This window comes from Thermobia domestica, chromosome 14 (genome assembly GCF_964235325.1).
Source record: "Thermobia domestica chromosome 14, izTheDome1.hap1.1, whole genome shotgun sequence".
In the NCBI taxonomy this organism is placed as follows: domain Eukaryota; kingdom Metazoa; phylum Arthropoda; class Insecta; order Zygentoma; family Lepismatidae; genus Thermobia; species Thermobia domestica.
This window is the reverse complement of record NC_137467.1, coordinates 87,024,878-87,040,476: the sequence shown is the minus strand read 5'-3', so window position 1 is coordinate 87,040,476 and position 15,599 is coordinate 87,024,878. Positions and strand designations below refer to the sequence as shown.

Sequence of the window (15,599 nt, the reverse complement as noted above, 5' to 3'; positions counted from 1 at the left end):
AACATTTAAATACGTTAAAGAATCTTTCCATATGTAAAAGAATGCTCAAAGTTAAGAAATATAACATAATTATCGCCTGAGTACTAAAATAAAAGTCAAAGTAGAACAGAAACAGCGTTTGTAATGGATATGAATGTCATAATTATCTTGAGATCCGTTATACATCGCTAGAAGCATAGTTCTAGAAGTCCTTGCGTTAGCTCATTGGTAAGCTGTCGGATTTCAAATCTTAAGGTTGAGAGTTCGAATCCCGTCCCGGTTAGTCCTTTTTTTAAAATTATATTTTCCGCAATGCATGAAAAATTATATAAAATAATTACATTAGAATACATAAGTTGTGTATATATAACATAATAATTGCAGAACATAGTAATTATTAAGTTTAAAATATAACATCTGAGATAATTTTCACAGTAGGTCGGTATTATATATGAGGATGTAAATACAACTTAAGAAACTCGTTCAATAGCAATAAATAAGTTATGTAGTGTATTTATTTGCATCTATTTGTCATACAGATGTAACTTCTCAATATTCTCATTACAGCATGTCATTTACATTCGTGAAATACAATATATTCCTACGGATATAGAAAGTGTATAAACAGAGTATCCAAAGTCGTATCCTGCTTCAAGACACATAACTTTTCCCGATCCCCTTAACGTCACGGGAAGAAACACAAACTCTCTTTAGAACGGAATGTCGTTACTTAGAGTCTCATTCGAATACGTTGAATATGCTTTTGTATATTCATCTCTCTCTGTCTCTTTCGCTTTGTTTATGTGTGTGTGTGTGTGTGTTGCGGAATATCCCAAGTTGAATACAACATTTGCCAAGTATATGAGCATCATTGTCATCGAATACCAGAAATTGAAAGTCGTGTTTCTTCAGGTTGGGTTTGCGTGTTCATGTTAGCTCACTAGTAGAGTACGGACTTGCCAATAAAGAGGTCTTGAGTTCAAAGCCTACAGCTAATAATCATTCTTTTGTTAGTAGGATTGCACAGAAATCGGATACAAAGAGTGGTTTACTTCTAGAAATATTTTCAGAAGCGTTTAGGTAGCCCTGAAAAGGGCTGTTTTCGGGAGTTAAGGCGGGGACATTAATATTGTGTCCAAGAACCTTCTGAATTTATTACACGCCCCATTCTTCTGGGCATGGAATCTATTACATGGGTGACAAATCTATCTCCTTCCCCTACCTCCAGCCATGCTTCGGAAACAAGATGCCACAGGTCATCCTGAGTTCTTGGTGGATCTGCCTCAGGCCAACTTTCCCTTAGAGTACGCTTCACTTCTGCCCACATATTTTCCATGAGATTGAGGTCTGCTCCACGAGCGGCCAGTCGATTAAATCAATCTCAGGATGCCCTGCGAACCATTCCTGAATCACACGGGAAATATGTATTGGCGACTGGTATTGCTGGAACTGAATTACACCATCAGGCTGAAATACTCGTACAGATAGCACCATGATATTACTGATAATGTCTAAGTACTGAGCATTGTCCAGATGTCCTTCAATTCTATGAAGCTGTCCTGCTCCGCGACTGGAAATCCAACCCCAACATAAAATAGATACATGGCCACTGCGATTGCAAGCAGCCACATATCCATGGTCATATCGGGTGCCTCTCGGACGATACACAAAACGGCGTCCCTCCTTTGATGTTGTGAATATGGATTCATCTGAGAAAACTACGTTTTCCCAATTGAGACCCACAATCGCCTGTGCAAACGCGAGACGGTAAATTTTGTGGTCGTCTGAGAGTTTTTCCTTCACGGCAGCAACACGGCCACGTAACCCAGCATGACGAAGCCTTCGCAGAGCTGTATGCTTTTTACCAGGAAAGAGAGAAACTTCCCTTAGCTGTCTAGACGTCCTTAGAGTGTCTAACCGGGCTTCGTTTACTAATCTCGCATCTTGGGCTTCGGTTGACACATGCGGACGACCAGGAGATCGTAAATTATCAGTCTGACCTGTAGCACCATATTTCCGAATCCATCGCGATTGTAGAGGCGCGAACCAGTCGCGCGAATCCATCGCGATCCAGTCGCTTCTTGTAGAGGCCGGGACACCTACTCGCCTACTAGCTGCAGTTGCAGAATAACCTTCCAACTCCCATAAAGTAATTACTGCTGTACGTCTATCCATAGTTACCAATGTTCTGAGCTGTGAGAAGGAAGCAATAGGTAAAAGATAGTACCTGACGTGTGATTGGTTACTTGCACGACACGCCTATTGTGGGGAACAGCGTTGCCAGATCTAGCATAATGATGCTAGATCTAGCATAATTTGCATGTCTCTAGCATCAAGCATCTTGCTTTTAGCATCCTGCCCAAATCTAGGACAATTTCAGCAAGTTTATCAGAAAGCCGTAAAACCTGGAGATGAGAAAAAAGTTGGCCGTGGGAAGAAAAAGAACGGCAGAAATGTATCTTCTTCCATTGATTCATACAGTCGGTAAACCATACAGGAAGTCTTATTTTCCGAAGTAAGTTCGAAACGTCTTTGGGATTTTTTGTGGCTCCACCCAGGGTTTTCTAATCCTTTAACTCCGAGGCATGGGCGGAGCTATGGGGGCCATTCTCCCCCCAACTTTTTGACAACTTCACCATCTTTATTTCTGACTTCATGATCATATTTATTCCTGAAATGACAGCTCCGAGACCGACCAAAAATCTGCCGCCCCCCCCTAGCAGACGATTCCCAACTCCCCTTATGCTGCGAAGTAATTTTCTTTCAAAATATGTAAACAAAAACTTTTCATTCATTTATACGATATATACGCCATTGAGTCTGGCAACGACTGCATTAATTTAGCTGAGTTAAAATTTTGGTGCGTGAAGTATTGCATTCTTGCTCTCTGTGTATTTTAAGTTACGTTATCGTATCTCAACTTCGTTTTTTTAAACTCCTGAATTAGTAATTATGAGGATCTAGCATAATTTGACCGAATCTAGCATAAGTTCGATCAGATTTTGGAATAATTCCGAGCTGTGAGTCTGGCAACGCTGGTGGGGAACGACTTGGTCAACGACTCGCGAAAGAAATCTGAAAATGGTGTGACGTAATAATAATATCAAAAACAGTTTTTATAAAGGAATATTAATACATACGAAAAGCTGTTTAAAGAATGAATTGTTATAGTGACTTTACACGTATAAAAACATATACCATATACCAAACAGATTGAGCGATATGATGATAGCTGTTTTGAGACAAACTCTTTCGAAGTCCAACTTCGGGTATCTTCGGAAAACAGTAAACTAAAGCTGCTGGTTCGAACCTCCAAAGCCAACCTTAGTAATCGGGAAACGATGTACAGATATGTTTTTCCTTCTGTTAAATATAATAAGACATGTTGAAATGGTATTAAGTGTAGAAAAAAGTAACATTGAAATACTTAATGATACAATATTTCGAGACTATGTATTCACACTCTCGTTTCGTCATTGTGATTTCCATACGGAAAAGAGCATTTACGTATGAGCTCAGTTATATTTCAGAAGCAGCTTCCGAAAAGCGGTCATGTTAGCTCAGTGGTACACCACCGAGCGTTTAAATCGTGAGTTCGATACCCGTTGAGGTGAAATTCTTTTATGATATTCTACTTTCCTCAATGCATGAAAATTATGTAAAATAGATACATTACAATTCATCAGTTGTATATATCAGTTGAATATATATATTCATATCATTTCACGACATAAGTAATTCTTATCTTTAAAATATAACATCTGAGGTATTGACAGAACGTCGGTGTGTTATGTGTGAATATTGAATACAAATTTAAAAAATCGTGTAATAGCAATAAATAAGTTATGTAATGTATTTACTTGCAGCTACTTTCATCGCAGATAACTTCTCAATATTCGCATTACAGCATTTAGGTAGAGCATATCGAAAATCGGATCGTGGTCCAAGACAAAAAACTAGCTAGCCCCAAACTGTCACGTAAGAAATTCGCGAATCGCAAAAGTAAAGTGAAGAGATTGAGAGCGGTAATTCCTTAATCGCTCTCTCTCAACTCTCTCTTATCTGCATTTATACACATAAAAGTGTATGTATGTATGTTCCAACATAACTCATGTATGCCTAGGGCAGGGTTTCTCAACCTGGGAGTCGCGGCCCCTAGGGGATCGCGAAGATAGGCGGAAGAGATAAATATAGTTAGAATCTAATACCAGAAATTATTTTTAAATATTATTTTTAATTTTGTTCTGATAGGCATACTTTTGTTTTTTATACACACTGTAGAGAACAATAAAAAATAAGTCTACTGAACATTTTCAAAGGATGTAGAATTCGTGTTACTATTCGGTTCAAAGTCTTGTCGTCGCGAATTATGTCGAGAAATTTGAAGCTTAAAATATACAAAACGATAATCATGCCTGTTGTTCTGTATGGTTGCGAAACATGGTCGCTTACTTTGAGGGAAGAACATAGACTGAAAGTATTTGAGAACAAGATCCTTAGACGAATATTTGGACCCAAGAGGAACGGGAATGGGGAATGGCGGAAACTTCATAACGAGGAACTACATAATTTATACGGTTTACCCAACATTGTTAGGGTCGTCAAGTCTAGAAGGCTTAGGTGGGCAGGTCATGTAGCTAGAATGGAAGAAAGTAGAAACGCTTTCAAAATCTTGACTGGAAGACCAATCGGAAAACGACCATTAGGAAGACCTAGGCGCAGATGGGAGGACAATATTAAGATGGATTTCGCTGAGATACGAATACAAAGTAGAAACTGGATCCAATTGGCTAAGGATAGAAGTCAGTGTAGAGCTTTTGTGAACGCGGCATTGAACCTCCGGGTTCCATAGGCCATAGAGTTAGTTAGTTAGTAGAGTTGTTTAAAAATGAATTTAAATCAAAGAGGTATGATATAAAACTAATGAGAACTGTATATAGAAATACTAGAAAAATACACATGCAACAAAACCTGCACATTGAAATACAATTAAAATTAAAACCTAATGAGACACCTAAGCATGGTGTAATTTCACTAGTTCAGCAATGTCCGGTTCAATCTTCATGACGAACATTATCAAGCCATTTTCAACTGATAAGCGATTTCTTATCTTTGTTTTAATGTTTACCATAAAAAACACACTTTCGCACAAGTACGATATAGCAAATGAAATTATTACTTTTAAAGCAGCAATCCCCAGACCAGGATATTCTTCTCTCCTCATCAGGCAGAACTTGTCCAAGTCTTCGTTACAAAAAACCAGTTGCAAAGAGTTGTCGCATGATCATTCTATTATTTGGTCAAGAAGTTGTGGGCTTAGATCGGATACGTTAATGGCCTCTTCAATGAAGGAGTTTAACATCCATCTTGAACCAGCACCTTCGTCGTTGGGAATATAGATATTACAGTTACTGTATCCACTGTCAGTGCCGGGCGCCGAAAAAAGGGGCCACACATTTCGGAGGAAGTGTGTTACTCATGTTAGGAAAGTGCATGTGCACATGTGTAAAATAGCAGGAAAAACGTAATAAAATGTGCTCAAAATTAAGGAAAGGTAGGGTTTATTTTGAAAATGTTATTGAGCCTCGTGCCAACCATGGTGGCGCTTCGTAGCTAGTCTGTCGACGTCACTCATATATACGGTGACATCGTACTATACTCTCGCCCCGGGCGCTGATTTTCCATGGCACTGTTCACTATAAACAAAAAAATGGATTCTACTATTATAGAAATAGGTATGTTAAAAATCCCACACAAGCTTATTATAAAACAAATTATAAAAGGGTCGCTGGCAAGAGCGTGTGATAAAAGGGGATCGTGATAGGAATTAGATTGAGAACCACTGGCCTAGAGTAATTTTAACCACATTTCTTATAGTTTCGAAAAGAGTGCTGTCGGGTTACCTATGGTGAATGGGAGGGGGATACATATAAAAGATTGGTAGAAAATGATCGATATTAGATTCATAGTTTTCGGGGTCGCTTAGATAAATAGTGAGACTTTCAATTTCGCTTAACTCCGATTAAGCTGTCATTAGTAGGGATGGGCACGAACGACTTTTCTTTGAAACTCGACTCGACTCGAAACAGACATCTTTGAGGTCTACTCTTGGACTCGGCGCGAAAAATATCTTCCAACTCGACTCGGATTAGAGTCAAGTCGAACCAAAACGAGCAAAATCCTGTTGTGTAGTCCTACCTGGACAATACATAGACAATAATTATTCTATCATCAATTATACTACTATTACTACAAATAATAATAATAATAATAATAATAATAATAATAATAATAATAATAATAATAATAATAATAATAATAATAATAATTATTATTATTATTATTATTATTATTATTATTATTATTATTATTATTATGACAACACCGTGTACAAACATGAACAATAGATGGCTAGTAAAGGAATACTAAAAGCTAGTTGACTGCCGACGTCGGTAGTCATGAACTCTACAAGGCAAAGACATCGTTCATTACTCTAAGCTGTAAGCGTCGGTGGACTACAGATGGTCAACTATTGACCTCTCGCCAGAAATTGGTGGCCCCGCAGCGATGATCCGTGGTGGCCCAAGTTCCATTTTGAAAACTTTACTACCAGCAGCAGAGACGCGATGAAACGCCAAAGAACCACAAAATTACTCTCCCAAAATATGTCAAAATGCCTATATGTGTGATTTGTTTATATTTAGGTGAATCAAAAAACACAAAACAAATACCCGGGGTGGACGCAAACTATCAATATTACGATTACTAGGCACGTGTTCTTCTGACTTCCCCACGGAAACGATCATAAAAAGCTTGGTTGTTGAAGGATAAATCATTGACGTCTTAATTTAGCCAATCAGACAAACCCCTACATCTCGAGTTCTAGAAGGTGATACCGTGAACCGTTTCAGATTTATTGCTTCCTGGTGGAGTACTATCCATGAGCAAAATTTGAGCATAATAGCCGACATGCATCTTCGGTGCCTCTTATCTTTAGTACAATTTTAACCAAAGATGGTGTGGGTCAATGAAAATTTGATCCACGACCCACCATGACCCACTATCACCCACCATCCAAATGCCCCATTGGCCCACTCTGATCCATCAACCATCGTGATCCACTCTGACCCACCACCAACTATGAACCACTCTGAACCATTGTGACCAACTCCGACCCACCAAAACCCATCGACATCAACTCTGACCGATGGCCCACGTCCTCCTCTCCATTGGCTAAAGAGGTTACACTTGTAATAAAACAAGACTGTGAAATTATCACTTATCGGAGTTTGAATTTCTACCGTTAATGGCTCAAGCACCTCTCTGTTACAATACTGGTGGGTCTGACCTTTACGATATATAATGGCAAAGTGTTTCTCATCTTCCAAATTAAAATGAATTTAAATTTATCATATATAATTATTTCTTTGTTGCCTTACAGACACATTTCAGTAGAAAATAGGGTGAAATTTGAAAGTTTCAAATCAAGGAAAAGTAGACCAACGTAAAAAAAAAAAAAAAAAAAAAAAACAGAGAGAGAGAGAGAGAGAGAGAGAGAGAGAGAGAAACTAATTTTCTATATAATTAAGCATGCCGTACTAATTGAAAATGCCCATGTAATTAAGTTTAGAATACAAATTTTATGGCCATTTTTCTCTAACTTTATGGCTTGATTGCCTTATGCTCGGAACGCTCCATATATTAAACACCAGCTTCAGCAATTATAAATAGAAAGCAGTGGGTATAAAATTCCAAAAGAACTTTAATTTGCATTACTCAATTTGTTTCTCAACTAATATCAATCGTTTTCGATTATTTTTACAAATCAACCCACTACCAATTTCCAATATATAGAAAATGCACCCCGTCCCCCCGCTCATAAAAGATAATTTTAAAAAATGCCAGGACATATTCTCTTTATTTTTAATAAAGAGTTATATGCTGAATTTCAGCTCTCAGTTGAACGGCTTGTGAGATACTCAATTTTTTGCTCATGTGGTTCGGATTCCACGTTAATCAGTAGGTCCACGTCTCATATAGCCTCGCTGCTGAAAGGGACGCTAAACTAAACTCAACTCAACTCAATTTTTCGCAAAAATTCGGACTTCTACTCCCCCTAAGGATATGTATTATAATGAAAGTGACACGCGTATGATAACTTCCCAGTTGGGATTGGAGCCTGATTATATACCAAACGTCAATTTATTTGACTTTGCAATTTGACCGTGATGATTACGCAGACATAGTTACTTTCAATTTTTTATGATACATATCCTTATTTCATATGTTACAGATGATTCAAAAATACTTTTTCAAGCAGTTAGCTCCTCTAGAATCTCACAGGCTGCATCCCAAAATCCAACTCCTACTATCCTATGACAATCCAAAAGTGACTGAACTGTTTTTATTAGGAACAAATGACAAAAGAAAAATGGAGATCTTGAAAGTAAAATGTAGAAAAGCTCTGTGCCCCCAATAACTACATATTTCTCCGCCCCTTCATCCCGAACTTAAAAATAAAACTTAATTCGAATATGGTTAATTAGTGAATTTATTACAGTTAAATTCCACTCACTACATGCTACAGCTACAACTATGTAACAAAAAATAACAACTGTGAAACATGTTCTGAATTACTATTAGATTTCTTACGCTATTATTAAACATATTAGAATAGTAAAAGAGGATTGTTCGTGAAATAGTATATTTGCTCTTGATTTATAACTTTTTCATACGGAAAAAAATAAAATATTATTCAAGTTTTAAACTTTGCACTCTGCAAATATGTTGCCCTCTAGGCAATGGGACTAATGTGAAATGTGGACTATTGTGGACTAATGGGAAATGCTGCACTGTTAGCGGCGCTGAAAACTTACGATTCGATTCTAATATCGAATGATTTCGATAACTTTATGTCGCTACGTAACCACCCTGGGTGCTAATGGGAGCTTAGTTGGACTTGAATTGAAAGTAGAACCATTCACCTAAGCGACCACGAAACTATGGATTCGATACTAATATCGACCCGTTTCTAGCATTTTTGATATGTATCCCGACAGTACTCTTTTTCCAGACTGTAAGAAATATAGTTAAAATTGCTCTAGATATATCAGAATTATGTTGAAATACACACATAAATCCACTTTTATATTCTGTATAAATAGAGAGTGAGCGAGCGAGCGAACGAGAGAGGGCAACTGAAGGCATCACCACTTCCACATTGCAAAAGCATATATCAGGAATTGAATTGAAAATCTATGTAAAGACTTTCTGCTGTGGCATGCTTCATAAGGACAATTCCAGTCTGCTCACGTGATCTTTGGGGTTCATGAATTTTTTTGTGAGCGTTCCGACTTTGGATTCTCTGTTTATACCTTCTGTTTATGCATCGAATAACTTTTCAAGAACATAAATGACATTCTGTATTATGAATGTTGAGAATTACCCTCTATATGACAAATAGCTGCAAATAAATACACTACATGATTTATTTATTGCTATTGAACGAGTTTCTTAAGTTGTATTTACATCCTCATATATAATACCGACCTACTGTGAAAATTATCTCAGATGTTATTTTAAACATAATAATTACTATGTTCTGCAATGATTATGTTATATATACACAACTTATGTATTCTAATGTAATTATTTTATATAATTTTTCATGCATTGCGGAAAATATAATTTTAAAAAAAGGATCAACCTAAACGGGATTCGAACTCAAAACCTTATGATTTGAAATCCGACAGCTTACCAATGAGCTAGCACAAGGACTTCTAAAACTATGCTTCTAGCGATGTATAACGGATCTCAAGATAATTATGACATTCATATCCATTACAAACGCTGTTTCTGTTCTACTTTGACTTTTATTTTAGTACTCAGGCGATAATTATGTTATATTTCTTAACTTTTAGCATTCTTTTACATATGGAAAGATTCTTTAACATATTTAAATGTTCCATTACGTATGGAGAGCTAAATGACAAACAAGCATGTGCTGACATTAAAAAAAAAAAAATAGGTTTCGAAATATTGTATCATTAAGTATTTCAATCAATGTTGCTTTTTTAAACACTTGGTAACAAGTCTTATTATATTTAAAAGAAGAAAAACAAATCTGCAAACTTTTTCCCGATTGCAAAGGCTGGCTTGGAGGTTCGAACCTGGCTTACTTTTTCCCGAAGATACCCGAAGCTGGACTTAGAAAATTTTTGCCTCAAAACACCAATAAAGAATGCGCTCAACCTTTTTGAGACAAGGTGTACCTCATTTTTACTGAAGTTTTTGATGTGTCTGATGTGGCGCGCAAGGATAAAATACATGTTACTACCAAGTGGAATACATAATGCTACCTCTAGATATTATTCGTTAATGCTGTAATCTACAAAAAAAATCATCTTTCACTACGTTTTTTTATTTTTTTATTCCATATTTATTCATTTCCAATCCTTATCAGTAATAACTAAATAAGCTCCCATGGAGAAATGGTCGCTTGCTTTCTAGAAGAGCCTCTTGATCTTCTCAAAACTTACTCAATATTTACAAGTTAGTTGTGTTATTGGTGACGGGTGATGTGATGAAACAGACTGCTTTGTAGACTAAGATACAATAATTATGCGATCATTCTGGAATCATGTCACAGGAAAGATCGAAAATTTTACGTAACAACGAAGAAATACTAGCAGAATTGCGAAGTATTTCAGAAAGTGATTCTGGAGATGAAGATTTGCCGATTTCAGGTTCAGATTCCGAATTTACAAAAGAGTGTGAGAACGTGTCCGAAAGATCAACGGAATCCTCTTTGAATGGGTCAAGCGATATTGAAGATTCCGTACCACAAACACATAATTTACCAAGATCTGTAACTGCGGCTGATGGAACAAAATGGGAGGTTATAGATTCATCAACTCCATCTCAGGGTAGAAGACAGACGCATAACATCGTACGTATTACTCCAGGGCCAACACGTTATGCAAAGCAAAATATAACCGAGGATTCGTTGTTTAGTGCATTTCGACTGATTATCAATGATGAATTCTTATCAATTATCAAGAGATGTACCGAGAAAGAGGCGGAGAAAGAAAAACCTAATTGGACAGTAGATAAAGATGAACTTCTAATTTTCATAGCATTGCTCTATGTTAGAGGTGCGTTAGGTCTGTGGAATGTGCCACTGAAAAGTTGTTGGTCCAGCAAATGGGGAGTAGCTCTTTTTAGAGATGCAATGCCTAGGAACAGATTTCTTGAAATCATGTACATTCGATTCGATATGCGTGCAGAGAGAAGAATCAAGCTACAGACTCACAAATTTGCCCTTGCATCTTCAATATGGGACATATTTGTGAAAAATTCGTTGAATTGTTTCAACCCTGGGGAAAATGTTACATGTGACGAACAACTATATCCCACAAAGTGTAGGTGAAGATTTTTGCAGTACGTTGCAACGAAACCGGGTAAATTTGGAATAAAGTACTGGCTGTTAGTTGACGTCAATACCAAATACTGTCTTCACGGGTTTCCTTACCTAGGAAAAGACGAAAATAAGCCTGCAGATCAGCCTCTTCCCGAATATGTAGTTTTACGTCTAATGGAACCATATAAGAAAACCGGCTTGAACCTTACATGCGACAACTTTTTTACTTCTGTATCGCTAGCTGAGAAGTTGAAGAAAGATGCTATCAGCATTGTTGGCACAGTACGGAAACAACGTAGAGAATTACCAGTCTGTGTCAAGAAAGTGGAACCAAATCGAGAGCTATATGATACAAAAGTATATAAAAACCAATATGGCCACACGATGACAGACTACCTCTGTAGAAAAAATAAGAACGTGCTAATTTTGAGCACTCTGCATCCTGATGTAGAACTACCAACAACAGGGAAAAAGGAGCCTGAAACAGTTGTCTTTTACAATCACACAAAAGTGGGTGTAGATGTTCTGGACCAAATGGCGCGCAAGTACTCTGTTCAAGCTGGTAGTAGAAGATGGCCAGTTCATGTTCTTTATAACATATTGGACTTGACAGGCATAAATTCTTGGATAGTTTACAAAGCAGTCACTGGAAGATGGATAAGGAGAAGGAAGTTCCTCTTGGATCTAGCTGACGAAATCATAAAAGGAAGGAAAGGGAATCTACAACCCAAACAATATCTTCCACAGCAAACTAAGGGTTCTACAAAAAGAAAGCACTGCCAGGTCGCTCCAAAATGTGCCAACAAGTCATCTGCATGCTGCCCATCATGCAAAAGATTTGCCTGCGGAAGGTGCTCATCGAAAGTGTTGGTGTGTAATGAGTGCAAGAAAGACGTGTAAGACAATTTTCTCCTTGCACCATTTTCATGAGTAGGTGAAACTCTATAGCTCATTGTATTCCCAAGATTATTTCAATAAGAAAGGAAAAATGTTAACTAAAGTGTTCATCTGTAAAATAACAGACTGTTTAGAAAAAATTTCGTGTTCAAAAAAGGAATAATATAAGAAAAACTATTAGAAACATCATTTTGTAATAAATGATTTATTTTTTTCAATATTTTAATTCTCATACAAATTAGAAAAATAAATTGTGTATTGTTTAAGCATATATCACTTCCATATATCCTGTAACTAGCTATCTATCTGTATATATAAGTATATCTGTATATATAAGTATTTTTGTTTACCCCTTAATGTACGTAAAAAGTACTTCTGAACTAACATTTACTATAATTCGCACTCTCTAGTGCAGAAAGACAAGAACCCAACAGAAAATTCCACAATATCAGTATAAAAATTAATATGGGTCAAAATGACCCATTGCGGGCATTATAGGTAGGTAGAAAGTGCGGTCCTTCTAGTGTTAAGATCGGAAATATTACTTCAGGAACTATCCTTTCGTGTCCCTTCCCGCATCACTCGGAATACCCACCTATTCCATCTTGCCCGTCCTAGGTTGGCTGTTATACAGAGGTCTCTTTTTTATAGAATACCAAACAGTTATAATCAAGTAACAACTGATGTGGACATTTTTTCGAGCTACCCAGTGTTTGAAAGAGCAATTAAACGAGCTTTGACGGAATAGTTTTACTTTTACACTCTTTTTTTTTACTATGTTGTTGTTATTGTTGTCTTGTTTTTTTTCTTTCTTTTGTTAGCATGTCCCTGTGTAAAATGGCAAAGTTATGCTGTATCTGGGAAATTGTTTACTAAATAAATAAATAAATAAATAAATTTGAAGCAATTTTAAGTTAGGTGGAACATAACCAGCTGATTCTGATATAAACTATTTTTGCGGCAGAAATCGTTCGCGGTGTGGCCAAGTCTTCTATGGCAAATAAAAGTCCACCAAAATATATTTACACCGACAAATTGAGAGAAATGATTCCTCACACCAAATTAATTTAAAAATTCATATGAACCTGTGGGAATAAGTGCATAGATTCAGATTAAGAGATAGAAAAACCTTGAAAATCCTCAATTTCAGCACTCGCGATTCTGGATTCGAGAAACCGTGAAGTATTCGTCTACACTATCTTCAAGTTATACATGCACAATTAATAATGCATATTTCATCAATGCGCAATGGGTGTAGAGTGGATTTCCTATAAGATATAATTATCAAATTTGTTCTTAATGGAATTCTCAGATATGCTTTGATTTCTAAGTGAATAGTATTGAAGCGTATAGTGGTAAAAGGTTCCAACACAGCTGGAAGTTAATTGATTTTCTCATGTTAACGTGGTAGTGAAAGTTATATCGTGTTAATAGCCTTAGGTAAAAGTAGGTGATGGTTCCTAAAAGGTGTGAATGACATTAGATGGTGGATATTGACCATTGATGCTTGCTGTGGTCAACAGGAGCATGGTATCTGGATTTTTTATTTTAGTCGTATTATTTATAATAATACTCGTTGTTAAAAAAAAATGGTCCCTGGAGAGTCCCCCTGGGATCCTTTGTCGTTGAGGATCCTCCCGTGGTGGTTCCCACAAGATGTTTTCCACTCGGGCAATATGTGGTTTCTGCCATTTCCTTTCCTATGGAAAGTCGGACATAAAGTATGTTTCGTATGAACATAAAAGAGTTTCCAGGTTCAATTTTAGGTACTGTATGAAAAGCTAATTGTTAAAGTGGTTCCCAAATCCTTCCAGAACTACTCTGTGCCCCGACAAAACGATAGAATGGCCCCTGACCTTACAAATGATTGCCAATGATTTTAGGACCCTGCCCCTGTAGAAAATAAATTGTAGGACCCTCGCACGACTCATTTATTTTATTTGTATTATTTGTTTTAAATTTTACCATTTCCTTTGACAACGGGCATTGAACCCGGGACAACCACCCCAAAGGCGTGCACGCTAACTGCTTAGCCATGGAGGAGATTGAATAGAGGATATGGAAGGGAAAAAAGGAATAGGATTGAAACATTTCTTTATTTATTCGTAATATTTATTTCATTTGTTAATATGGTTTGAAAATTTTGAATAGGTATAGCAGGATGCGGACCAGTCTTCAGATACACCTCTGTTGACTGAAATCGAAAGACTAACTCAGGTTTTCGTGCAGCTCCGTTGTAGACCGCCTCACATGCACAAGTTTTTGATAAAACTAACCAGCTTACAGGTATGCTGTTTGACCCCTTACTCAGAGACAAAGAGAAACTGGTGGTGGCGCTAGTATGCAGAGAGCTTCCTCTCTCTCTCTCTCTCTCTCTTCAGAACAGTGTGTGCGTGCGTGGTTGAGCTGGGCGATGTGAGACTGAAGGGGAGGAGAAGAAAGCGAGTGTGATGCGAGCAAACAGACAGTTCCCTCCCTTTCTCTCTTCCTGTGTACGGTGTATAATATAGAAGTGAGGAGAAATCGATGGTGAGACCTGGCAGACAGTTTCTGCTCCTATTACTTCCCAATCTCTTTCCTTGTGAACAGTATCTGTTTTCTGTCAATGACCAGGCTTACATACTTTCCCTTCCTGTTTTGAGGAAGTTTCCTGTTTATAGAGAGATGATGAATTAGATTGATTGAAAATGGTTGTTGAAACTAGATGATCTTTTTTTCCATAAATGCATTAGTAAGTGACAATATATCTCAGTATCACACTTTGTAATCAGCACATTAAATGGATATGCAATGCAATGAAATGTCAACGTACGAGCTGAAGAATCACTCTATCTGAAAATCGCATTCCAATCTATGAAAGACATGTCTGGAATATTCCGGATTACTATGTAGATGTCAGTTTGAAAATTTAAGTAGATATGTAAATGCTTTTATCAAGATCTAAATGCATTCCCTTCCTTATGCACTAAACTTTGTAATAATGCAAATTGTTAGTTTTGTATGAAAGCATCTCTATATATTTCCAGAGAAAATACTAACTAATGTTGTATGTATGACCTGCCCTATCCAAGATACAAAAAAATGTTTCTTTAGTACTTTATTATTTTTTAAGATATGGCTATATATCAATTGATTCGTTGTACACTTACGCAATAATAAGTTAAAGTATTTGAAAAATTGGCGGAATGAAAAGGTGGGAAGAAATGATAAAACCCTGAGAAAACTCACAGGCATAGAGTCATTATTTAAGGTTGTAAGGTAGTATATTTGAAAAAATGGTGGCTTGAGAACATGTGAGGAAATG

The 15,599-nt window shown here is 36.9% G+C and overlaps 1 protein-coding gene across 1 annotated transcript; it reads left to right on the top strand.

The window, feature by feature from the left end:
- The first annotated feature begins 10,618 nt into the window (after positions 1-10,618).
- Positions 10,619-11,407, top strand: LOC145669902 (uncharacterized). The gene has a single exon (XM_081738250.1). The coding sequence runs from the start codon at positions 10,619-10,621 to the stop codon at positions 11,405-11,407; it is 789 nt and encodes a 262-aa protein (XP_081594376.1).
- The last annotated feature ends 4,192 nt before the right edge of the window (positions 11,408-15,599 follow it).